Source organism: Branchiostoma belcheri, unplaced genomic scaffold (assembly GCF_001625305.1).
Source record: "Branchiostoma belcheri isolate BF01 breed outbred unplaced genomic scaffold, Haploidv18h27 scaffold1, whole genome shotgun sequence".
Taxonomy (NCBI): Eukaryota; Metazoa; Chordata; class Leptocardii; order Amphioxiformes; family Branchiostomatidae; genus Branchiostoma; species Branchiostoma belcheri.
In genome coordinates, this window is record NW_017802379.1 from 3,961,437 (window position 1) to 3,988,298 (window position 26,862).

A 26,862-nucleotide genomic window follows, 5' to 3' on the forward strand; every position below is an offset into this window, starting at 1 on the left:
TAGACAGCAAGGGTAATCAGAAATGGCGAGAAATTCTGCATAAGCATCGGTCACAACTCTGTGTCGTAGCACTAAAGCACACAAACTGTTGTCGTTGTCAAGGCGACTGCTGTGCAAATACCTCTTCAAGTCCGCATCACTGAGCAAAGAAGGCCCCAAACTAGGGTGTCCGCCGTACCGAGCTTTCTCCCTGAAAACCTGTGCCTACTTTACCGTTTGCAATACAGCCTTACGCGTTATTTTCCCAAATGGAAAAGAAAAAGAAGCCCTTTATATCTATCATCTAGAATAGTTAGGTGTTTAGTGTCATCATCTGATGGTACATTATAACTTTTACGTGATGTTTACATCAGGCAAAACATTGTAATATTGTGGTCTGTCTTGGCGGGAAATTGGCATAGATACGCTTTGTCAAATTTAAATTGCATGGCGAATTGCAAGAAGTTTGTCCTATCAGGTACAGATCTAAAATGCTACCGTTAACAAGTATATTGCAACATGCTTTATTTTCTGAAATAACATATTGCCATAAGACAATTATCATTGATAGCGCTTTCATTCTTACCAAGGAAACCATACGGAATATAACAGTTATATAGATAACGCATGATATCAATGCACACAGCATGACTTATATGCGTGACCTATTACATAGCATTATCATCCACGTGTAACAATGAAAATTGATTATCTAACAGTAAATCAATTTTATTTCATAGATGTCATACTTTCTGAGTGCTGGAAGAACAGTGGTAAACTAGCTAATTACGTACAAGGGAGAACCACGAAAATTAACCAAACAACAGAAATAACTTTTGTCAATGTTTAATCCGCTAATGAGAGCGAACATGTTGTTACGACTTAAATGAGGAGAAAGTACAAAAGAACATTATTTTTCGACATTTCTACACGACAAAAGAAAACTTCAAGATAGGATTTTATTAAATTACATATAGCAAATCCAAATGAGTGGACATAGACTGTTTCAGTAACACTACAGGCCACGGAAGTGCCTCTTGGCATAGCCGCAGAGAGCTGCACCGGGACAGTCGGTGTCCCCACTGCTGGCCCCGAGATCGGAGTGACAGTCCATGGCGTATCCGCGCCTGATCTTCCCCATCGCCACCCCACAGGCGATCAGGTTCTTCCCGGCCTCCCGGGCTGCTCTAGTCGGGAGGTTGTCTTCGAAGTACCCGAGGAAGTTGATGCCGATGGCGATAGAGTTGCAGCAGGGAGTGTGAGAGCCCCTGGAAGAGAAAGCGTCATATTCCGTGTTCAATTGACATGATGGAACTGTAACGTTATATCATAGGCACAGTCGTTCCAAACGGTTCTAACGTTATAATCATTACTAACTTATTACTACTTTATTGATTTATGATGATAATCATAGATTGGGGTATTTTACTATATTGGCAAATTGCTAATCTCCAAGAAGATAATACGGTGGCAAGGCAGTATCCATTGGCCAGAGGAGTGTCCATTAACCACCCTCTGGCCAATAGATACTGCCTTGCCACCGTATGATCTGCTTGCAGATTAAAATTGTAGCCCTGTCCTTCATTTTTCAATTATTATCCTGCTTGGCTTTTATAAAACCATTCTCACATACACTGTATATACTATGCATTGGCTGACGTTGCTATGCTGGTGCGACTGTTTGATAATGATTTAAAGCTAATTAGCCGTACATGCAGCCGAACAAAATTGCATTGCTGTCGTGGGAATTGATTTCTAGAAAATATATCTATTTCAAAGTTTTCTTTGTACGATCGCTTGTATGAAACCAATGAATTTTTGATCGTTTGGAATTAAAATATTGAATCTAAAGCTAAAGTTGACAGGAATTAAACAACTCACTTATTGTCCCATCCGCGCCCCACATACACGTTTCCGTATCCGTCGATGAGAAAGTTGTAGCCGATGTCGTCCCAGTTCTTGTCCATGTGATCCTCCTGGATTTCCCTCACCCTCTCCTCGTACTCTTCCTGGTCGCTGTACCCTCCCCAGTTGAACAGGTCCGTCCAGCGGCTGTCGCTATGGTGAATCACTACCTTCTGTGTCGGGTGGCTGAGCGGCGTGCGGGCCCGGGGCGCCGCTGCACCCCAGGCCGCTCTGCTGACCATGTTCAGTCGGCGACAGGCGGATTGTCCCAGAACACAGGCTGGGACAAGTAGCAGAACCAGGTAGAGCAGCTTCATGGTAACTACAGAACGCCGGACTCAACTTGAAAGGAAAAACTAGAACGTCCCCGCCTGCGTGAAGAAAGGTATAAAGGGGGATCTAAGTTAGAGACCAAGTTTTATATCGCTCTGCCCACTTTGATATTCCCAGGCAGACAATTGAAACGTCAAGGCGCCACTGATGATGGGCGGGCCTGGCAAACGGACAATCATCACAGTTTACTCAAGAGTAAAGCAGATAGCTAGCGATACGTGATCTCACAAATCCCTACTTATTAGAGGATCGACAGATAAAAATCACTGTTCTAGCAAACGTCGCGTGATTTTTACCCTCGTGAAAAGTCACATTTTGGACACGGAAGAGGTAGACCGTAGACATCAGATAAGTCAATTGTAATTGATATTCTGGTCACGTTTATGACCAGCCAATTGCAAAAAAAAAAGAAAGAAATACAACCTACCTTGAGAAGGTGCAAGAAGTCAAGAGTGGTCGAACGCCGCCAATGTGTGCTGAAATAACGGTACGAAGCGTCTTTTATAGTGTCCGACTGTTTCCGGTGCTTTCCTCAAACAGGAGCTTACGAACAGCACATTCAGCAAATCTGGAAGGGAGAACCTGGCACTAATCCAACCGTTAAACATTTGCACTTGGGATCTCGGTAGTCTCGAAATCCAGACAATGCCTTAAAGTTTTAGAGGCCCTGACAAATTACCATACCGTAAACGTTTATTACTTTATATCCAGACAGTCCAGAGTGAGCTGGATCCAGTGCCTCCATTGCCATAGTTACTTCTACATAACTAACGTTATATTCGTTAAATTTCTGGAGTTCTAGACTTTTGACTTCCGGTAGTGTACTGATGGGATAACACGTGTTGAAGTTTGGCGCTCGACTTCCTGGCGTCTTCTCTGTGCACGGACGGCTGGTGAGTCTTGGTCGTGTACCAGAGAGTCTTACTTCACATGTGTTCCAAGAATCCAAATACTAGTAGACAGAGCTGTAATCTGGAGCTCCACGTGCTCGAAGAATCCAAAGCTATTACGTGCCAAGATAGATAGCAGTCATTAGCAAATGAATCACCCGAGCAAAATAAGGGAAAATTTCCACTTGTAGTAACTTAGTAACTTAACCATGACTTTCAAGCTCCTGGGCAATTTCACTTTGCCTAGTAATAATATTCTCGAGTATTATTAAAATTTCATCAAATTTCATAGCACAATACTAGTTCTCTCCGCCCAACAATAGATAACACTTAAATGGCCGAAATCCATCACTCCAAATTGCCACAATGTGACACCGATTTTTTGGTGCTAGGCGTATCAGAAAAGCGTCATGGCACTACATGGGCCAGGTCCTAGGCTACACTACTGAAGTACATTTTGTATATCACCATAGAAACGTTTACACCGCGGCATCAGCTCAGCTATTAGGTTATACCACTTTTGATAGGGGCGTTATTATTCGTAATAATGTACTATCAGTGTTTCGGGACAGAGATAGTCTTAGGCCTTAATACTACTTTCAAAGCTGTCTTGTTGTCATTGGTGTATTATCTTATGACACATAATCTTCACTGTGAAATAGTATCCTCTCGTCTCGTGTTACCTTTACATTGTAGTGGTCTACTCTAAAACCAAGATGGCGGCGATTGGGAAAAGTTTTTTGGTCTTTTTAAATTCTTCGTCGTAAATCTCTCTCAATGAAGCCATTGTCATAGTAACGTGTGAATTTTCATTGTCTAGCCACTGCTGCGAGGACTATTGGACAATTTAAGAGTGTTATCACTCAGAAAAGGACATCGTGCATGTGAACAGTATGAGCTGACTTTTCTAGTGCACCTCATGATCGGTGTTGATTACTGTTGACCTCTCTCACGAAATCATGGCATCACGGAGACCGACTGCGGCCGGGAATGTGTCTCAAGCAGGCAGAAAAACAACGGATGGATCCCCACAACCTCCACAGAGTAAGCAAAGCGGATTAGTATCTTGGGTGTGTGTGTGTGTGTGTGTGGGGGGTCTACAGTCTTGTGGGACTGTCCCAAGTGAGAATGTCCGGATGAGTTACATGTACATGTATGCTCAGTTCTAATGTTAGCCTTTCATTATTGTTGTAATTCCTTTCTAGTACATTGTATTTACTTCGATTCTTGTATTTATCCCCCCCCCCCGGGAATGAACATACTATAAAGATTCTATGACCCTATGCTGTATGCACGAAAGATCACGAAGACCATAATTTGCTTAACATCTTTAAGTTAACTTAATCCGTTAACTTAATTTCTGCTTACTCACTTAATACATGTACTGCCATTCACTTTCTTATGGTGCTTTCTAGTTGTGATTTTGGAATTCAAAAGTAGAGTAGAGTCATTCGGTGGGGTAGGATAATGCATATAACTTTAGATATCTTTGCCTAAGTATACTCAGTGTGTATGTTTATAGAATGACCAAAACAGAGGAATTTCCCCAGCAGGTGTTGGAGGTAGGAGATCAGTAACAGAACCGAAAGCTTCTCAACCTCCTACCAGACCAGGTGGTACGGTCCGGTCCAGCAGTGTTGCAACTGGTCGCTCCAGAAGGACCAGGAAGGTAATTTAAAACATTTCATTTTTTGTACCAGAACTAAATGTTTAGTAGTTGCAAAATTTGACACTGATGGGTTTAGTTCTTTTCAATTTGGCATAGTCTGAGTAGTTTATGGAGATAGACGATGGAAACAGACTTACACTGTATTATACATTAAATTGTATGTTTATGTTTTTTTCCCAATCTATACATCATTTCTGTAGGAGTCAGCTGTGTATCGTCCACTGACATCATCACAGTCCCGCCGGCGCCCCACTCAACCCGGGGTGTCCCGAGCTACAGCCCGCTCCATGCAAACCATCACTGAACGATCCGACACTGATTCCATGGTGCGTGGATTGTTAATCTCATTACAACTGACAGACTGCTATCTACCACCAGTATCAAATGAATTACCTTACCTTACCTTACATGTACAATGTACCTAACATATACCTAGTCTGTAAGAAAATTAGGCAGCAAGAAATGTAGATTTTATTGTACAATAATGCTGTACCGCAGTTCATGTCTGATTTAATGACAGAATGGTATTCTGCTAAATAGTGGAAAAGTTAAAGAAATGAATAAAAACTGATATCTATCTTTGATATTTAGTACTCTTACCCCCTTGCTTTTAATAGCCAAAAAATGGGTACTTGTGTGTTCATTCTTATTCATATGAATTTAAGTACTAGTACTACGATTGTAGGAAAATTGTTATTGAATGTGTTATACTCTAGCTGGGTGTCCCAGTGGTGGAACGTCTCCGCTATGTGGTACCTGAGGATGACCCCCAGCTGCAGAGGAGGATGGGGATCATACAGAGGTACCTGCACGAGAAGAAACTCACGGCAGACATGAAGGAGCTCTGTGGGATGCTACTGAGCATGCCCGACCTGCCATATAACCCGTACCCAGGCTTTGTGAGGAGGCTCAGGAGGAACTCTGAAAAGTAAGCCTGTGCCTGATTATTAAAGATATTAGGCTTATTAAAGATATTATATATTTTTAGATCATTGCATTTTACAGGTCTCCATTTGTTTTGAAAAGTTACAAAATCACTGTCACATAAATCTTTAATAGATGATGTATACATTTTGCACAAAGTATGCTGCACACTGCACATGTATAATCAGTGTATGTGAGCATTTATTTTATTTTGTTAAGTGTAACTATTATTCTTTTCACAGATTCCACATGTTCAGAGGGGATAATGATGAGAAGATTACCCAGCTCTTAGGTATATATTTCTGACTTTATCTTTCTCTTTGATGACATTGTTACATGTTTCCTGGTTAGTGCATCACTGTCTATTCTAATAGTGTGATGTTTAGGAGTCATAACCATCTGTATCATCATACAGAGAACCCTACATATGCAACATCTCTGGGCTATGTGAATGGTGTGAAGGGTTACACCAATGTGTGGGGCCTGTCCACCATCCTACGCTGTGTAGACCCGCCGGCACTCCGCCAGTACGAGTGGCTTCTGGACGACCTGACTCCAAAAGAGTCCTCCATACACAAGGAGGAAGGTTACAGTGTATGTATATGTTTGCTATAACATGTAAGATAAAAGACACCTGTATCTCAAATCTATCCTATGAGTATGAAACATACAATGAATTTTTTTATTTATTTCATGTTCATCACAAAACAAGGCTCATGGGAGCCACTCAAATGTTTTGGGTTACTGTACAGACAGTCAGGACAGATGTTTGTTGACCTTAGACTTGAAACGTTTAAGGTTATACCCATATAGAAAGCAATCAATGCAACTAATTCTATGTTAGAAATGTTTAGTAATGTTATATAATGTATATAATGTAAGATGCCAGCAAAGTTTGGAAATTCATTGTCAACTTAAAAAGTGACCCTGTGGTTAGATGTAAATCAATTTGATAATCTAATTACAGTGTTGAACATTCAATGATGAGTTGTTTGTTTTGTGGTTGGTTTTCAGTGCCAGGTTCTGATGGCCCTGGTTGGTCAAAGTGTGTTCACCAACACATTCTACCCCCATCCTGACATGGTGACAGTCAGGGTCTCCTATGTGTCGGTAGGACCAGATGCTGAACAGGTAAACCTGGTCACTACCATTCATCTAAAAGATCTGTTTTGTTAATACAATGTATAAGACAGTACATACAATGTACGTACGGTACATACGGTAGTCTCTTCATATACTACATGTAGGGTAGACTAGCTTCTTTGAATTGTGGTATAGGTTACCATACAATGTATTGTATATGTAAGATATTCCATGATATACTTGTTAAGATATTACTGTAACATTTCTTATATTCCTTGTTTGGGTTGTTTTTCCAGGGAATTTCTATGTTTGTTGATAGTGTTGTGAACGATGTCAACAACATGGACAATCAGAACACTCATGTCTATTTTGGTAAGTCATGCCTTCACTCGCTTGTAAGGTGCCTTGAAATTATATAGTGCATAGAGATGTGATGTACAATTCCTCGCTAGATCTGTATGTCATGTAGGCATTGGGATATTCATTTCTGATTATAAAGATGTACACTACATTGTTGCAGGTGTCAGTGTTCCAACTAAGGATGAGGAGTTCCCTGGCCTGTGGGATAACGTCTTCTGGGACCAAGAGATGGTGCTGAATAACCAGGTCAGTAAAGAGGGCACAGTTCAGGGGTCACAGGTCGGAATGATAGGTCAAGGTCAGGCATTAAATGAAAGAAGAGAAGAGTTTCACATCAGCCAATTATTGTTGTATATATTGGCAAGTTATCCTTTTACAATATATCTAATGTTATTATCAAGGTTAGGGGTTTAGAATGGATACTGCTTTTTAAGGCCATGCCTGTGATGCTGTTTTTCGATGTTTAACAATTGTTTCTGCAGTTACATTTCTAAACTGCATGCTTTATTTCCAGGCTGATTTCTGGCATGCTATATCTGAAGCAACAATCAACAATAAGATGGCTACTTTTGAGGTAAGGATTCCATGTGCTATCTTGTATTGCTTTAATGTATACCATATTCACACCCACCTGTTGATTCAGAAGTGATTATTTTATTTAGTTTCAAGAACCTTGCAGAATTCCTCACTTTTTCTGGGTTTGTGTCCTCCCCACAGGGAGTGTTTCGAGTTGACCCTTTCTCTGACACGTTCCGGAGGGGACAGAAGCAGTATGAACTTCACTTTATTGAAGTCTCAGAGAAAGACAAGACAGAAAGGTAAGAATCTAAAGTATATCGTGCTCAATGATCCATTCCTGATATGTAGCAATAGAATGGTGAAAACAACTTACACTTACCGCTTGCTAAGAAGCATAGTCTAGTAAATGTTCCCATCCTTTCCGTAACACCCCCCTGTGGTGAAGAGTAGTAGAGTCCAACTTCAGCCCTGAGGGGGTTAGCTGAGGAGTTACTGAAACATCGGCCATCAACAGCTACCATTTGATTTGTGGAATGGAGAACTTTCTTTTCCTGTGACTTACCACTCTGATGCTTCTTAGCTATTCATATCACTAACAATCATTCAAAAAAGTGGGAGACAATATAAAAAAAGTAACAAAAGGGTTTAGAAAGTTACAAAAGTCTGTTTAATGTTGTTGCCTTTTTTTAGATTGGTGAGTTTTGCAGAGTTCCCCCTGGGTACCCTCCATGAAGGTGTGTTCCTACAGAAGTCCCATGCTGAAGCTTACCTCAACATCTTCATGCCGCGGCACGAAGTCATGGACAAGGACCAACCTCCGCCTTCCATGCAGCCACGCTACAAGTCAGACCTCTCAAAAAATGAACAAGGTATCGTCCAATTATCAATTGTACCTACCGGTAGTTGTTTATCATATAGCAAAGTAATTCTGGCATTTTAAAATGACTTTTTTAGAACTGAAATTTGCCGTCTGCAGTCTTGATCATCAATGAACTGGACTAATAAAAAAGTGATCCTCAGATTTTACACAAAGATGTTTCTTCTCTACAATATTTCATCCATAGCTGAGGGCAAAAAGAAGTCTAAAGACAAGGATGACAAGAAGAAGAGCAAGGAGGAAGAAAAGAGAGATGGAGAGAAAGGGGAGGCGGAGGGGTTTGTTGGGTCATCTGGGAAGTATGGTCCTGACTCTTGGCAGGTGAAATCGCCAATCAGGTAAAGAACACCTTTCCTCTCATCTCTCATGCCTTTTTTTAAATGCTAACATTGGCTTCTATAAATCCTGTATGCTTTGGTATTGTCAGAAGATGTGTGTATCATGAATTATGTATTACTCAGTGTAAAAGTGTGAGTTGAGTGGGAAGAGTGCTGAACAAATGTTGATGTTTATCCTCCAGGGAGCACATACAGAGGAAGATAGCCAGTATGCACCCTGAGGCAGAGGTCTTTGATGTTGCCTACAATTCCATCCTTCTCATCCTCATGGACAGGTGATAATTATCATCAATTATCATTCAACCTTTATAGCAATGAAGCAAAAATGATGAATATTGAGACTATGTTTGTTGTCCAAACACAGAGCAATGTTGTCTGTTGTTTTCAGGAATGCCTATCAGCAAAGTGCACTGATACAAATCTACAGGCTGCTGCGTAGCACGGCAGCGAGGCTTAGCTCCATCATGGAACACAACAACGTGATACGCAGCCTGGTGGCCAAGTACGAAGGGGTAGGTCTGAGATTTGGAACTTCTCATAGTTCTTTCTGAATTTTTAAAATGTACTTGACATTTCGCAGTCTAGTGTTGAAAGAAAACGCTCCATGAAATGGTAGTTGAATTGTTTTTCTTTTTTTTTAAACAGGTTTTACAGTCCCATTTTGTACAAGGAGAGTTCAAGAAGTACAAAGATGCACTCTTGAGTCTTCTGGATAGCAGCCTGTGAGTTTTATTCCATGAAGTTTTCTATACAAACCTTAAAGTTTTTCAGTGTTCAAAGTACAAAAAAGATATAAAGTTCTTAATGCAAATGGTTTGAGAGAATTTCAAATTACACATTGTATCACGTCTTATACCATGTGTGTGCCCAGGCTAGAGAGGTCCTCTGATCTGAACTCAGCTTACATGGACATTAAGCAGAGGTTTACTGGGGTGATAGGGTCAGACGATGCTGTGGACCCACACAGCATCCCTCTCAACAAGAAGGTAAATGTCACATGTTTTAAGGCTATTTTAGAAAATCTAAAACTTCTCTATTATATGCTTGTTGGAATTTCAATTGTTTTAAACATGGCTATAACAAAAAGGTGTTTTAGCATATTATAATATTATACTTGTTCATCCACATTAAGGTTGTGCAGTGTGAAAAATCACTTTAATATTACTGATATTCATGAGGTGCACTTGGGACTAACAGTTTTTATTTTATTTGTTGTCTTCACTTTCCTTGATCAACAGATGCTGTCCATCCTGCGGAGCATCAACCAGTACTGCTCCTGCATCCAGCTGCAGCTGATTGAAGATAGCCTGATACACGCCCCCATACTGGAAGTGTGTGGTTCAGCTCTTATTATACTACTTTTTGTACTTGCATGTTCAAACATTGGGATTCTTAACTCTGTGTTTCATGCTCAGCTGCCAAAATTCCATTTCGTTTGAAATTGATATGCTTAATGTTAAAATGTTACCATTTGCACCACGAATATGAATTCTGTGACTTCGAAAGTAAACCATTTGAATTTGTGGCTGATTTTCTCCCTCATCAAACCAGGAGATAATCCAGATGATGTACTTGACCTTCCCTGAAGAGATGCCACGCCCACAGACCAGACAGATGGAGAGGCGACAGGTAAGCTGTGATTGGTCGTGTTCGGACGTACATGTAGATGCTGTTTACCAATGAATGGATCAATAATTTCACTTACTTAATTTGTGTAACCAGTGCTATCATGCAATGTTGTCTTTGCTCCTATATGATATAACACTGTATAATATGGTTAACACTACTCCCCCATGGTTTCTTGATCAGGACAAGAAGAAGAAGAAGGGTGCAGCCCCTCTAGTGTCTGAGATCTTCACACACGGAGCTGAGGATCCAGATCTTCTCAAACATGACAAACTGGGTAAGGCCTGGTTTTCTGATTTTGGAAATTTTGAATTCAAATGACAGCATACACTTGGACTTTCAAATCAGCAAAGAGGATGGTAACAAACACAGCAACCTTATGCATAATTAAGACAACTAAAAAATCTGTTCCAAGTTAGAGTACCCCTTTGTGCTTAGATTGCCTACAGTGTGATCAGTATGCCTTTTTATTCCTGCTCCAGCGGTGGATGTTGAAATAGGTATAGAGCGGGCCTCGGTGCCGAAGGTCATTGCTGTGGAGGCTGTCCTGATGCAGGTCAGTGACATCATGTATTGTTCCATGTGGTCAGCTTTATAGCAGACTCTGACAAGCTACAGGTACTGTAACGGGTGCTGAATTCATATACATTGTATTAAAAGTAGCGATTCGGAAATGGATTGATGCACTAGCCCTTTGTGCTGTACATAACAAACACGACAGACCTGTCCTTGGTGCTGAAAGCCATCAAATTTCTTGGGTTGGTTTATTTGAGCAAGCTACAGGTACTGTAACTAATGATGAGTTCACATATTAGGACTAGCCAAATAGATTTATGCAGTAGGCCATTGTAGTGTACATAACAAACATGACAGACCTGTCCTTGGTGCTGAAAGCCATCAAATGAATTGGGTTGTTTTACTTGAGCTGAGTTCAACATTGGGGTAAACCATTTCAGTATAATAACATTTTTTTTCTCTTTATTTTGGGACATCTCTTGTAAGATACATTTATTGTGGTGAACTTGAAATTATGATTTATTAAAGGCAATAAAACTTCTCTATCACTGCCTTGTAGAAAATTTTGGAAATAATAATTTTGAATTATTCTCTCCCTTCCCTACAGTACATGGTGGACACAAAGCTGGATGAGACCTGGCATGACTTTCTAGTGGAACTCCTGTGTGGGGCCTACCTGCCTCCAAACCCCTACCCACGCTTCGTCACGGCCATGAGACAGGCTGCACTCAAGTGAGAAGGGACTTAAAATGCTTAGTGTGCTTGACAATTGTGTTTTCTCACAGACAAAATACAGCACATGATTAGACCTAGACTGTATTTAAAGATAGTCTGTCTGGCATATATATTACTACATTGTTGTGGTTTATTCAGTGATCATCAAAACTAGGTTGCAGTAGCTGATAATGACAGTGAAGGATTTGAAACTGTCAGCAAAGAAAGACCAATACTTTTCTTAGAAAGGTGCCTGACTTTGGAAGGTCCATGGAGGTCTGCATTGCAAGTTAATCATGAAATCACATATATGTGTACCTTTTGATGCTTAACTGCTTTTAAACACAAAGAACATAGTAGTTACACCTAGTAAATAATTGGTACTTATAAAAGCTTGTCTTATCTTTCAGGATGGAACTGTGGACAGAAAATCCCGACAAGTTGGTTCAGAAACTTGTTCACAGATCAGAAAGAATGATTGATCCAGACAACTACATCTACCACATCCCGGGGACGGAGGCGTATGGACACGTGAGCGCCCTGATGATCCTGGACATCGGGCACTTCCGTCTGGTGTCCCTCCTCGCTGACATGCTCGTGAACCAGGAGGCACCGAAGAGGAGGGGAAGTTTCAAGGTACAAAGTGATTTAGTTTACTTATTGAACTTGAAGTTTAACAACAAAACTACCTCAAACACTAGACCACACCCAATACCCCCACCAACCCATACACATTCATTTTTATTGTCCTTATTGGTAAGTTTCCAAAATTTCCAAAACAACTTCTATAAATTTGATTACTGTATGTTCTTGATTCCATAGATATTCCAGGCCTTGGCTATAGCTGGAGCTAGCGGGCTGTATGGCAGAATGGCCCCCTACCTGTTGAAGTTGGAGCTGCATGAGCACACTTACATCAAGGGACCCAAGGGCTGTAGTGGGGAGGCCTTGCAGGCCTACCTTTCCATTGGTTAGTTATCCATCCTGTTCTATTTTATTTGTTTTCTTTATCTTGCTTTGTCAAGGATTCTAAGGGATATGTAATGTATACAATATATCCAACTGTTCCTGGTAAACATTCCTTTCTTGTACTGTAGCAAAATGGCAATACAAGCATTAGTATGGTTGAGTTAGATAAGTTGAAATATTTTTACAAAATCCATTGACATTTTTGTTCCATTTTTCCTCACCTCTACACTAGTATATGACCACCTGATAGACCTGTACAGGACAGGGACTATCCTGGTATACGGTGTGTTTCTGGGTGACAGTGGGGAGAGGTGGTCCATCCATGCTGTCATACAGAGGAAGAACGCTTTCATGGCAGAGTTGGAGAGGACACTACAGTGCCAGGAACCTGCTTTTGTCAAGGTAGATTATATCTAACAGTGGAGAATAAGGTTCTTACTATATACTTATACAGTACAATTATATGCTATTCATTTACCCAGAAAATGTTTCAATAACTTCTTTGCTACCTTCCTGAATCAGTGAATTTTTCTTGAACAGAAGAGAGATGAGGGAGATATAGACTGAAGTCTAACTGCATTCTTGTCACAGTGCCTAGGAGCAATCATCATACACCTAGATTTTGTTTGTATCAAGTTAATCTTAATTGTGACAAATTCCTTGCAAGGCCAGAGGTCTTAGTTGGATGCTAATCCTCCAGAGGATTATCCTTTAAGTTGGTTAACTATTCCATGTTGTTTCTGCAGGTGTTTGTTGTACAGGAGAAGGGGTGGAGATATGTGCCTGTAGAAAAACACTTCCTGCTGCACTATGTGGAGGATGATGAAGACCAGTAAGTCATGGGGAGCCATCACAAAAAATCAGGATATCTTTTTAAATGATGTTTGCCACTTTTGAAAAAGTTTCTTACAATATACAGTGTAACAGCACATTCTTTCATCAGCAAATTGTGTTCATTTCTCTGTTTTTCAGAGTTCAAAGATTCTTCCCCTACAACACAGCATCCCTGTATCAGAACATCTTCCTGGTCAGAGAAAAGGTACGTCATATATTACACTGTCAGAATTTCCACTCAAAATAAGTAATGCTGTATAAGAAGAGTGTGGTAAAATTTCCTTTACATTCTGTATCTTGACACAGTTCAGACACAGATCATGACATGTCATGTCTGTTTTCAGGCAAGGTTCCACTTTGTGTACGGAGGGCCTGAGGACAACCAGGACCCTTTCACAGGGCCAAACCTTCGGGCAGCCAGCATGCATGTAGACCACCTGGTTAAGTGAGTAGCTGCATTTCTTTGTAGCAATTACATTAAGTACAAATGTATTCAATATGGAGCCAGTCTGGGCCCAGTTCAAAATATATACTTCTATAGAGATTTGTAGCATATTTTAGTCTTTGACATTGTCACACGCTATTGCTCACTATACAAATGCAGTATGTTATTTTAGTTTGTATGACATCCCAGTTCACATGTTTCTGCTCACCTGTCTCACCTGTTGTACAGGTATTACCTGGAGAGGAATGACCTGCTGTCTGTGTACAGATGGCTGACTGCAAGGGCACTCATGTACCAGGTGAGGTCATGTGTTATTACTGCCCTTATTTTGGTGAATTTTCAGGAATGCAGTACCATGATTCTTCTAGCTCTTTAACGTCTAGTTTCAGTAAAAATTTGGCTAGGTCCAATCTCTTGTGTTGGAAATCACAGTTTAAACTGCTTCATAATGTCTAGTTTCACTATTTTGAATGCCTTTCTTCCATTTTTCCCCTCAGCACATGTCGTACCTGCCTGACTGTTGGCGGATGCAGCACAGCCCTGCGGCGACCGTGGAGTACCTGAACACCCTGAACATGAACATGCAGGAGCTGGTGCTGTACGAGCTGGAGCGGACAGGGAGGATGCTGGGGGAACACGACGTCCTGGTCGGGAATCAACTCATCAAACTCACACAGCCTGAGGACGATGAGGTCAGGAGAGAATTCAAACTGCTACTAGTTTTTAAAAACTGAAACGGAAAGCCTTGTTCATTTATTCCTTTCCTTTAATCATTCTTTTCCTTCATTTCTGTCTTGATGTTGCTGTTATAGAGTGTACGTCTTATACTTGAATTGTTTAATAAACATGTCTGGATGAATGATATATTGAAATATGGATTGTGGGTTTAATTTTCTTTTACTTCCAAAAATAATTTCATCAGGTTCTTAGAACATATAGTGATTTCTTCTACAACCAGTAGTGTTTATGTCACCTGCTTATGTTTCAATGTCTGTCAGACACCTTTCTCAGACTTTTGTTTGTACAAATGCATCTCATGTCTTGATATTGTATTCAACATCTATGAAACCACAACTTTCTTCATGTCATTGCTTCTTTCTTCAGAGCCCTCTCAACACAATCCTGTTGGGGAAGATGGCAAATGCATATCGGCAGAAGGTGAGTGTGTTACTGAAGAGTGCAGCAGCCATGGCCCCCCGTACTCTGGAGGAGATGGTCCAGTCCAAACTCCAGATCATCACAGAGAGGGACCCCATCACTAAGGAGCTGTTCCTACTGATAGATGGGGAGGTATGTCACAAATTATTTTTGCACTTCAGATACGGAGTACTGTGGCCGACTATGGTACAAAACACTGAAGATGGGACAATGTCTCAAAAAGGCCTGAACACTAGAAATTTGACCATTGACTGTAAAAGCACATTCCCATCCCATACTTAAGTCTTGGTAAGGTAGATAAGCCTCATAGTATGTTTGCTATGTAGCACTAGATACCATACTTTGTACCTTATACAATTGTTGTGCAACAAAGTTTATGACATAACTCAATGATTCAAAAATGCATTTAGGACATCACTAAGTCAGCAGAAGCCCTAATGACATGACCTGTCTGTTCCAGACCCTGAAGCGTCTGCAGGATGTGCGGGACATGATGCAGCACATTCAGGACTCAGTCATTAACGACGTGCACAGCTGCTGCAGGGAGGCGCAGCAGGCCATCAAGGTCATCGCCATGGAGACGCAGGCCAGGACGACCCGGCAGCGCGTCACGCTGGAGTCCGGCAGGAGCTCAGACGGACAGACGGAGTCCAGACTCAGGATCGCGCCAGGGTGGTCGGAAAACGACAGGGTGTCAGATGATAGATGGTGAAGGAAAACGACAGAGTTGACAAATGTTGAAGGTTTGTGTCAGTTTCCATGGTAACAATTTTTTTCACCAAAATAACACTACTTTGTCAACAAACTGCCTCCCTAAATGTATGCCAGTCAAAGCATAGTGTTTTCTCAATCATTGAATATCTGCTGTAATGTAATGCCATGCATTTCTATATATCAGAAAAAAAATTTTGACTTCCATCTTTCAATTTAACCTTGTCCTAACAAAATTGACAAGTGGACCATTGGGTATAAAGTATCCATTTTAATTTAATTCATTTATCAGTTGTCACTTGTTTTTGTTGATCACTTCTTTGTGTTAATATTACTGTCCCTAATAATAACATTGATGCTCCTTGAACTACAAATGTTTGAATGTCCCAAAATTGCTGATGGACGGGTACAATTTTACAATGACAAAGTGACCAGTCATGTATTGTACAATACAAGTACTAAGAGAGAAGAAGAAAACTGTTGAATATGATCACAAATATCTTTGGGGGGAAGCCAGTAAAATCACAATTTGATGAAGCTTCTGCATACATGTACCATTTTCCACATCCCTAAATACTAGTATATGAGAATACTGGTAATACTTCTGTCAATATTGTGAGTTGTTTGCTAGTAAATTTCCTGGTGTGTGTGTGTGTGTATTGAAAGTCACTTACATAATATCATGTACATGTTCATCACAGTCATACAAGGCTTAATACATGTACATATACATGTATATATACTGACAAAAGGTAGTAGATGCTACCTGAAATGTCTGACCTTTTCCAAAATCATATCCAGTTGCTTGAGTAACTGTTTTTTTTTTTGTGTGTGTATCTTATTACCTGGATGTCTAACCTTCACTGACACATGTACATATTCTTTATCTGTGATAAATGCATGTTATGTAACATTTATATGACATGAAGGTACATGTAAATGACAAATTTTTAACTGTTTCATAGTGAATTCTACTTTGGTAGCCCTAGTATCCTCTGGACAAACATTATTGTGTTTATCTTACAACCAAATTGTCCATACGTAATAAATGATCAATCTGTTGTATGATACAGTTCATTCCAATCACAACTCAAAACCTGTGGAAAGGCGTACAGAATTGCATTACAGCATGGCAGAATTTTCTGTATATATACTTGCCCATCCTTTAGTAAAATATTTCATTTAGCAACACAGTGCCATTATATATGGCATCATATACATTGTACATGTGTACATTCAATACAAAATACTGTACAATATATACATGTTATCATTGTATTTAAAAGGGGAATTTCATACTACACCTCATCCTTTTATCATTTGGTCTTTATCTTTACAATGTAACAATGTCCTCTCTTTCAAATTGGTCCTGAGTTAATAGAAAACACACACAAATCAGAAGTAAAATCATAACAAATATCCTGACTGCATGAGTACAATGTTGGTTTTTGAAAATCTATTGGGGTTGGAATCCTGGAAGTTTCATGCCTTTCAACTCCTTCAAACACACCAAAGCAGATGGTCTTGAATCTTTATCCTTGTTAAAGCATTTCTTAATGAGCTTCTGCCATTGCTGAATTGGTGGCAGTAAATAAGACAAAAATAGCTGTGAAGGAAGATCGGCCTTCTCTGTAATCTTTTTCAAGAAGACCTGATCTTCATATACAGGTACGCCATACCAGATCTCGAGAAGGACAAAACCAAGGCTGTAGATGTCTGCTGACTGATCATAGTCCATGTTCTCTGCAAACACCTCCGGAGCTGCATACACAGGGGTCCCACACATTGTACCTGTCTGGTCAACCATCTTCTTGGTTAGGCCCAAGTCAGCTAGCTTCACAATTCCACCTGCAGTGACCTAGCATTACATGAAGATTATGTTAAGACCAGTCTACAAATTTTTAGATACATAATTTAGCAGAATCGATTGTAAAACAGCAGACAATATGACAGTCATATCTACATGTGCATGTAGAAAGCATAGGCTAATTTAGCCATGGACGACTCTAGTAATCTTTTTGCATTATCATGCAAAATGGATTACTAGAGTCGTCCACGGCTAAGGCTAACTTATTGAAGAATTAACAATAACATTCATGGTAGATCTAAATGTATTCTAGACTTATGAAAAGTATCTCAACTGTCTGTCTGATGCAGATTTCAGCCCAGGGATGGGTGATATTCTTGCTTTTAAGCTTTTGGGGATTGAAGCAAACAAAATTCAATCCATTCAGTTTTGATGTTAATATGCTCACGTATGACATTGTTACCACTTAAATTTGAAAATCAATGGACATGTTAACTGTGTATGATTTTATGAAACTAACCAGAATGTTATCAGCCTTGAGGTCACGGTGTATGTATCCTTCCCCATGGATGTAAGACAGTCCCTCGCACAGTTGTGTGCCAATTTCCCGTATGTTGAGAAATGCACCTATGTACATTCCATACATGTCTTGAGTCTCATCTCCCCATCTTGCTGGTGTCCTCTCCTTATAGGATTGCAACCTGCAATCACAGCAAAAGTCAATGTTGTTGGTAATTTAGAAATACAATGTAGAACATAATTTTATGAAACGTTCAACCTCATGTATTACCTACCCGGTATTTGCAGTAAATGATTGCCTATCGATAAGTATTCTGTTATGATGACATACATATTTTTGTCATCAATATGTATTGCAGGTGTCAAGTATTTTTTAGATGATACTGGATATTGCAAGGGCTAATCAAGGTCAGTCATTTGAAATAAAAATAAATAACTTATTTGAAAAACTCTCTAGGAAATTATAATTGTTGAGAAGGATAGAATATGACAATGAAAGCACTTTTTAAAAATTTGATATCTGGTTTTGAAGACTTACCATTCCATCAAAGTTGCTTGACAAAGCTCAGTGACAATGCCAACTCTCACATAATCTTCATGGATAGCTGTTGCTGTTGCATAGTACTCCAAAACATTGGCATGATTCAGGAACCTATGAGGAGAAGAAAAATGACGTATAAGAGTGAATGACTTGTATCTATATCACTCTCAGGCTGGGTACACATGTAAGACAGGAGCACTGACTTGTAAGGAAAACATTTATTAGCATGCCAGTCAGGCAACATCTCTAAACAATGCAACTTGCAATGTTTACAGATTTTGCCTTACTGGCATGCTGTTTTGGAACACAACTTTAAGTATCAACTATCATCATGGTGTTTTGCCATGGAGCAGCAAGTCACAAGATAACATTTGACCATAACTTATAGTGGAACAGGGCATTCCAAAATGCAGTTCTGAAGCATACCTCAGGTTGTTTTTCTCTTGAAGAAATGAAGTGACATTGTTGACAGTGATGGGTTCCTTGGCCACCTTGATTGCTGCATCAACTGTCTTCTTGCCACGACTCACTTTCACTTTGAACACATCGCCAAACTGTCCAGAGCCAATCTTCTGTGTCTTATCGTTGAGGATTTTGTCAAGGTTGTTCTTGCAACTGCTCAGAAACTTCAGCTCAAACATTTCCATCTGACCCTGCAGTGTTCTGCATCCCTTAACAAGTGGTAGATATAGGCTGAGAAGAAAGTCCTGGCCACGTGATTCAGCTGCAAGAACATCAAGCAAGTTTTTGTCAGCTGCAACAAGATTTGGTATGGCTTCCTTGAGGTTGTTCAGGATGGCAATGGGTTTTGAGAGCCTTTTCTCAACTAGGCTAGACTGTAGTTCCCTGTCTTCAGATATACCATTTAAGGCCTTCGATGTCAGATCTTCAAAGTACCTCTTCCTGCTTTCCTCATTACGATACATTTTGATGAATCTACTTCTCTCTAGTGCTTCTGAAATGTTCTCTTTGGCAGCAACAAATGCAACAACAGGCAGTGCCAGCACTAGTGCAGACAAGCCAGTTGCAACAGTGAGAGGGATCCACAGTGGTGCAGTTACACCAAGTGCTATCTTTCCACCTGTGGGCATTGAGAGGTCATCATCATCAGCTGTAACCCTGTTCTTCTTCTTGGCAGGACCTGTCTTCAAGTCAGGATCAAGCGCTTTCTGTATCTCTTCATGGTGCCTGTCCTCAATCAGATGAAACTCTTTCTTGAAATTGTCGATCAGATTATGCTCCATCCTGTCAAAGTACATGTTGGTGCTGTCCCAGGCCTGTACCTTTTCCTCAATAAGGTGTGAAACCAGGTTTACTGTGGTACTTCTGACACCTTTCCAGTCCTTTTCCTCCTCTTTGGTCAAGGTTGGTGCCTGTTTCATAGCCTCTTCTACAATCTCTTCTCTCATTTCATCACTGCATAGATTATTCAGCAAGTCATGATTTGCATCTGCAATATGTTGCTGGAGTTGTTCATCCAGCCTTTGCATGACTTCATCTGCATACTGCTTAAACATCTCAAGTCTGACCCTGATAGACTTTGCCTCTGCTTCTCGTTGCTCTTTTGTCTTGTGGGCATTGTGGAGCTTTACCTTCAAGATCTTATGGAGTTCCTGAACAACTTTCACAATTATGCTTGGGAAATAAGACAAAAAACAGAAGAGTAGGTTAATAATGATTGAAGTTGGTTTGTTTTTGTTTGAAGTTGAATATTATTCCTTATTTATCACCTTTGTAAGATCCAAGATGGTGGGAAGAGTGTAAGACAGTTATTTTGTATTATTCATTAAAAGCCGATAAAGGGAATCCAAGGAAAGTGTTTGAAATTAGTGTAACTTGTAAGATTGTAAATCTAAAATTTGCCTTGTTCTACAATGTCCTATATCTGTAATACTACACTGAACATCGTTAAGCCTTGTGGAGTATCATGTTTTTGAAATATGAATGCATGTACAACCTTCAAATAGCAATGCAAGTACCTATCAATAAACATCAGGCACACAAAGAATTCAGATAAAGTCCTACAGATACCCAATGTTTAAAACAGAAATGTAGGAAATATAGATTTTTTACCAGGGTTTTCACCCTGCAATGAGCTAACATTGTTATGGGAACATAACATCAGTTATGGGAACCTCTACATCATCAAAATGATATCTTTCAAATGATGGCAACAACATGGCCTGACCTCATGACTTGATCAGAAAATTATAACACTTAAAGGATCAAAGTGTATTTTGATGATTCCAACTGTGATCAACAATTGATTGTTTGTTTGTTTGTTCGTTTGTTTATTTGTTTGCAATTTCTCTGTACAGGTAATTGCTGTAATGTCTTACCAGGGCATCACTGTCATTGAAAAGCAGTGACTAGATACCGAGCAACCCTGGCTAAAGAAAACAACTACTGGTAAATAAACAAAATAGTATTTAGTGTGTCAAAGGTATTTCATGTATAGATTCCCTACCAGTATTGCATGGTAAGCTTGTGTCGAAGACTTTGTGGGAGCAATGCATCGATGCCTTCTAGCAGTTGCTCAAGGTCTTCTGCAACATATCCAACTTCCTGGGCCTTTTCAGCCTGGAAAGCAACAAAACAAGTAAGATACTGCATTAAGACCAAATGACTAGAAATGTTACTGGCACATTTTGTGTGTATGAAATGTAATCACCTACATTGTACATGCACCACACTCACAGCAAGACAGCTAGTGGGGTTTGAATACTACATAGATCAGATGTCCCAGTGATGGGTAAAAAAATATATTTAATATAACTGTAGCTGTACTTCCTACAGGAACATTAGGCCATGGTTAAGTACTCTTGTCCTTATTAATCTTGTCAGTCTATGATAAAGAGACAATAACCTTTCACAGTACCACATTTTGGATACCTTGCAACGGGCTTATGGAGTTTTTTTTATGTTTTGACAATAATAAGTGAAATACATTAAAACACTAGTTGTGAAAATTATAGAAATATATGTTTGGTGATAGTACATGTAACAAAAGTATGAAGAAAACATAATTCAAAATTATGCGTTGATGATTAAAACTACAATAAAAATAGTAGATTAAAGGCCTGTTCTTACTTTTCTTTCCCTCTCACAAAGAAAACTGCACTACAATGGGGTAACCATTTTAAAGAACTGCACTTGCCTCAGTGGCAGACAGGCAAAACACCTGTGACTTTGGATCCAGCTTGTAGTTCCTGCTCCAGTGTTTTTCCAGCTGTCGGATGATTTCTGCCCTGACCTGTTCCCTCTCCTTGTCAGGTACTTGATCCCATTTGTTACAGACAAACACTGCGGTCTTTGGATCAAAGAGCTGCATGTCTTCAGGATGTTTCTCACGACAGTTCGCCAACAAAGATTGGAGCTGAAAGAAAGAAAGAAAATCTTATATGCATCACAGCTAGGGTACTCTAGCCTCTCTATGTCCTTGGTGGTTGAAGGCATCAAGGGGACTTACATGTACTGGTAGAAGTGATGACAGTGGTGTAGCATTAATGGCTATATAGTTTAGATGTTGAATCCACCAAAATAAACAAACAAAAGATGACTAGTCTCATGTAGATTCTATGTAAATTGCACACCTTCCCTGGTTGAACACCACCGGCATTGGAGCTGTTGAGGACGTAGATGAAGGCACAGGCCTGTCCTATGTATTGGCTCACCAGGCCGTCCATCAGCTTGCTTTCTCCAACCCCAGGACTGTCTACGATGAATATACCACCCTGCAAGGTATTGTACACATTACTTGGAAAACTTCACTTAACAGGGGTACAGTAACATAGTACAACAATAATATGCCATATACTAGTAGAATGAGATATAAATCATGTGTGCACTAATATTAATCATTGTGTACTGATGCAGACACAGATGACAAACATGTTTTGGTCTCGTGAAATTTATGAAATATGCAATACTGTTATAACAATATTACCACCAAGTGTCAAGCTACTACACCCATATAACTAAAAATATAAGTCACCCTGTGCTCATGACTTCACATGACTTCAATCATTTAATGTTCAAACTGGATTCAAGCATAAGATTTTATTCTCTGATGAATCATAAAACTTGCTTCTGTAGTAGTAGTAGTAGTAGCAGTAGCAGTAGCAGTAGCAGTAGCAGTAGCAGTAGCAGTAGTAGTAGTAGTAGTAGTAGTAGTAGAGAGCTGCTTTACCTAAATCACAGATGCTGTGCAAGCTGAAAATTAACATACCTCAAGGAGCGCAAGCGGCCAGTAGATCTCAACTTTTTCATAGTCAGGGGCAGTCTCTCTTTCCTCTCCTTTGAGGTGAACCTTATCTGACAGCTTCTTCATGTTTTCTTCAGTTGACCCATCCAATAACACTGTTTCTTGTCTTGAACGGGTTGCAGGTCCATGTCCCTTCCTGTGGAAAACAGCCCTTTGAGGCCGACCGTGCTTGAGTTCGCAGATGATGGATGTTGTGCTGAGGACGGAGGTTGGTAGGAGAGGTTCTCCAAGAAGGACGTTCAACAGTGTGCTTTTACCTGCAGATGTCTCCCCTGAAATATGTGTAAGGGTAGAAACTTCAGTCAATTAGCATAAGTATCAAACAGAGACGTCGCTATTCACTCAGCAAAGGGCCTACATTTTACCTTTCTCCAATAGCTTTTTCCAACATATGAAGGTACCTAAAGATTTCAGATTGAGAATGAATTTTAGTTACTTTCGGACCGTTTAGAAATCGTTCACCAACGTAGAATGAAATGTAGTCGATGTAGTTCACACAACAACCCCATTAATAGCGTTTTGTAATACCATAAAATTTTGCTGTTGTGACAAGAAAATTGCAGCTGCCAGTTGTCTTTTTTCAGATCAGATATACTCTCAACGTGCCCACCATTCCCTGAACACCCGGTTGGCCAACTCTTAGAAGGGCAGGTAACAATTAACTTGAATGATTGGAGATGGTTACAGCAAGGATTGTTTCAATGCAATGCAATGGCCATACATGTAGTTCAAGTGTACAATCTTTCCTACATTTACCTGCTACAAGAATGGGGCAATCATCCTTTCTCAGTTTATGTTCACAGTAACCAAGAACAGCCCTCACACTGCCCCCATGGCCACATCGGAAGTCCAGCTGTTGTATAACATCAGGCTCCAAAGATCTTAGAAACCCTTGAATGCTTGACAACAAGCTGAGAAGTTCCTTCCTCCTTTTCTTGTCAACATCCAGGGCCCCTGCCATCACCACTGCCCCCTGAGAACATAAAGATACTTACCGGTAAGTACCAAACAGGCTGCCGTGTTCTTTTGCCGACCATCCGGCCCAGAGAAGGTTTGTACTCAGCACTGAGCCTGTTTGCGTTCGGCACGAAGAAAACGTAATTAAAAATCCCTTTAGACAAATTGCAGGCTCCAAATTGGTATAGACTTGCGAAGTTTCCGCGCCCCGTGGAGTGCTCGGCCCGCCAGCCGTGACGGCGTTGTCACGCCCCCGTGGGCATTGACCGTACAACTTGGCGGGTATACGTACAAACCTTCTCTGGGCGACTGGTTGTAGGATGGCCGGCAAAATAACGCGTTGAAATTCTACAAAGCGCAGTATCAAAACTCTCACCCACCCGGAGGCCTGCACAGGAGGCTAGAAAATCCGACAAAGCCCCCAAACAGATGTTGGGATGAAAGATTGTAACATTTTTTCTGAGTGACGACCGGACTTCTCTGACAGTCAGATAAACAGTAAAATAGTTATGGGAAACTGGATCATGTCCATGTATATCCTTAACCTGCTCATTACGTAAAATATATGATAGGATCCTTGCGTGGCGCCTACGGATCAATTCTTTTTATGTCAACTAGTGTCTTGTCTTAATGTCATAGATGCCAGGACCTATTTGGGAGAGTTTGCACTGGTTTAAAACCTACAGTCTTGTGTATTTTCACGATTTACTGTCTGACTTTTGATCAATGAAAGACTGGTTTATTTTCAATAATAAAAATCACACAACAGCTAAAAGATATAAAGATATGTTATATACAAATAGTTACCACAAATATATTCAGAAGAGCGGACGAGGCCAGCCATTCAGTAGGTCGGCAAGGAAAGGCATGGTGGTATTGAAGTCGGGACTACATATCCTATCATAACCTAATCTGCAGTATACGGATAGGTGCACCGATGGCATGGAAGAAAAGGGCTAAAACGTGCACGTATAACAATACTAAAAACCTTTTTAAGACTTTAGATACACCTGACAATTTACAGTCGACAGGTGTACAATCGACCACCTCTATTGGTAAAATGCGAGGGACACGTGTCATTTATGGTCTAACAAGTGTCCACGTAGTGTTGTGATCTGCACATTCTGCCACTCGCCAGATTTGCTTCAAATTCCGTAGAGCTGGAGCCAGCGATCCGGGTTCGTGCCTGAGTCTGGACACGACTGGGAAAGAGTCGCATCGTCCTGTCGAATGGGGACGTAAAGCCGGCGGCTAGCCTCCGTTTGGTGGTCTTTGGCTGTTTTCTGATTAGCCCAGTTCTAACAAAAAGGGGGTTATTCAACCAAGCCGGCTATGTTATCTATATGCAATCAGAAATATAGCACATAAAAGCTCACAAAGACCATGAAGACCCCCCCAAACCACCCAGCTTTTGGCATGCTATGGAGGCTAGCCGGCGGCCCCGTGCATGAGGGAACTTATGTCACCCATGCAATGAAACCCATCACACTTTTCGCGTAACCCAGTGCGTTTGGCCAAATATGCGACCCATGCATGGGAAACCGCATTGCATATAGGTTGGTGCATTGCACAGCCACTACTAGCTAGCGCTTCATCTATCAGTCTCTCAGTCTGAGCTCTACCGCTTTGTTAAACTGTGAAATGTCTCAAACAAATTTTCTCCATTTTCCCATTCCCGAAAAGATCAGAGACATGGCAATGAATTTGACGGTCGTCTTATATTTAGCCACTTTTCCTACGCCGAACGGGAGCGATAAGGCTCTGATAAGGTATACTTCCCCGTGAAGAGATGCGAAAATATGCAAGATATTGGGGTTTAAGAACTTGAACATTTTCACAAACAGGTTCAGATGTCTTCACATGCATCGAAGAGTTTTAGAGAATCAAATTGGCATAAAAAGGATCAGTTTTACTATACTGATATGGTTGCCAGCCGAGGCCCATGTCCATATCACAATTATTAAAGATACATAAATGTGGGGCATCATTTGCTTTCCGTTAACAAATCAAGCATTTCACTCTATTGATTCGTTTATATAACAAACATCTGTCCACCCGGCCATAAAAAGAAATAACGGGGACATACCTGCAAAACATGGTTTAACATTGTACTGAGTACAACATCTTCATATTGATTATATTGAAGAATATGGTTCCTACACTTATACATGTAGATACGCAGGGCAAGATATAAGCATAAGCCATAGTGTACTGCCCAGATATTGATACCTGGTACTCGCACCTTTACAGGATACCAACAATTCCAAGTGTTACATTGACGCTTGCTGATATTCATCCTCATTCATCGTAAACGGCGTTTTTATTGCACTGACGTTATGTGTGAATACATGTACTTCAATTATACTTTCTGCAACAACATAAATGCTATTTTGCGGTCTTTCCCATCAGATATACGAATCCAATTTTACTTTACTTACGTCTCCAGGCTTTCTCATAGTTGCTCCTGACTGCTGGTAGTACTTTGCCATCAGCAATCGTTGCGCTCCTTTCACATCAGTAACACCCTCAAAGGGGATACCGTGAATAGTAAGGAGTTTGAAGACATCAGCAATGTTGTTAAGCTTCTCGATTTCCTCCTTGGTCAGCGGAGCACGTGCCATTTTTGTGCGTTTTGGTCTTGAGAGTGTCTCCGGTGAGATGATGCTTTACGTACCACGCGTTATACCTTCGTTGGTCAGAATAATAAGATTAACATAGCTGCGATTGAAACGGCGAAAAACACTATATTGTGAACACAGATACTCTTTCGGGGCGTCGAATAGTTGAAGCACACTGCCTTCTACATTGCCACTCCCCGCGTTGTTTGTTCTCTTATCAACAGACGCCACCGGACCAGCAATGTCAACTTACTCCCACTTTTGTACACCCAATCGAGGACAAAGAACGATTATTTTGGGACTTCA

General features: G+C 40.4%; 3 protein-coding genes across 3 annotated transcripts; 1 reads left to right on the forward strand and 2 right to left on the reverse strand.

Moving 5' to 3' along the window:
• Positions 1-809: 809 nt before the first annotated feature.
• On the reverse strand, positions 810-2,767 carry LOC109464250 (peptidoglycan-recognition protein SC2-like). Its single transcript, XM_019761189.1, has 3 exons — positions 2,645-2,767; positions 1,861-2,255; positions 810-1,247 (listed from the first exon to the last, which is right to left on the reverse strand). The coding sequence occupies exons 2-3, from the start codon at positions 2,199-2,201 to the stop codon at positions 995-997; spliced, it is 594 nt and encodes a 197-aa protein (XP_019616748.1). The 5' UTR covers positions 2,202-2,255; positions 2,645-2,767; the 3' UTR covers positions 810-994.
• A 2,730-nt stretch (positions 2,768-5,497) lies between these two features.
• Positions 5,498-17,616, forward strand: LOC109464092. The gene is made up of 30 exons (XM_019761025.1): positions 5,498-5,704; positions 5,943-5,992; positions 6,116-6,294; positions 6,715-6,831; positions 7,080-7,155; positions 7,304-7,389; positions 7,658-7,717; positions 7,861-7,961; positions 8,353-8,531; positions 8,727-8,877; positions 9,060-9,152; positions 9,266-9,389; positions 9,523-9,599; positions 9,749-9,863; positions 10,116-10,208; positions 10,429-10,506; positions 10,687-10,780; positions 10,986-11,059; positions 11,627-11,751; positions 12,144-12,369; positions 12,556-12,703; positions 12,935-13,104; positions 13,449-13,534; positions 13,675-13,741; positions 13,881-13,981; positions 14,210-14,279; positions 14,479-14,673; positions 15,086-15,271; positions 15,600-15,882; positions 17,519-17,616. The coding sequence occupies exons 1-29, from the start codon at positions 5,562-5,564 to the stop codon at positions 15,849-15,851; spliced, it is 3,516 nt and encodes a 1,171-aa protein (XP_019616584.1). The 5' UTR covers positions 5,498-5,561; the 3' UTR covers positions 15,852-15,882; positions 17,519-17,616.
• LOC109464099 lies at positions 15,853-26,707 on the reverse strand. The gene is made up of 10 exons (XM_019761036.1): positions 26,377-26,707; positions 23,738-23,954; positions 22,946-23,253; positions 22,311-22,451; positions 21,875-22,093; positions 21,185-21,297; positions 19,144-20,352; positions 18,715-18,828; positions 18,178-18,358; positions 15,853-17,708 (listed from the first exon to the last, which is right to left on the reverse strand). The coding sequence occupies exons 1-10, from the start codon at positions 26,557-26,559 to the stop codon at positions 17,307-17,309; spliced, it is 3,087 nt and encodes a 1,028-aa protein (XP_019616595.1). The 5' UTR covers positions 26,560-26,707; the 3' UTR covers positions 15,853-17,306.
• Between the last annotated feature and the right edge of the window lie 155 nt (positions 26,708-26,862).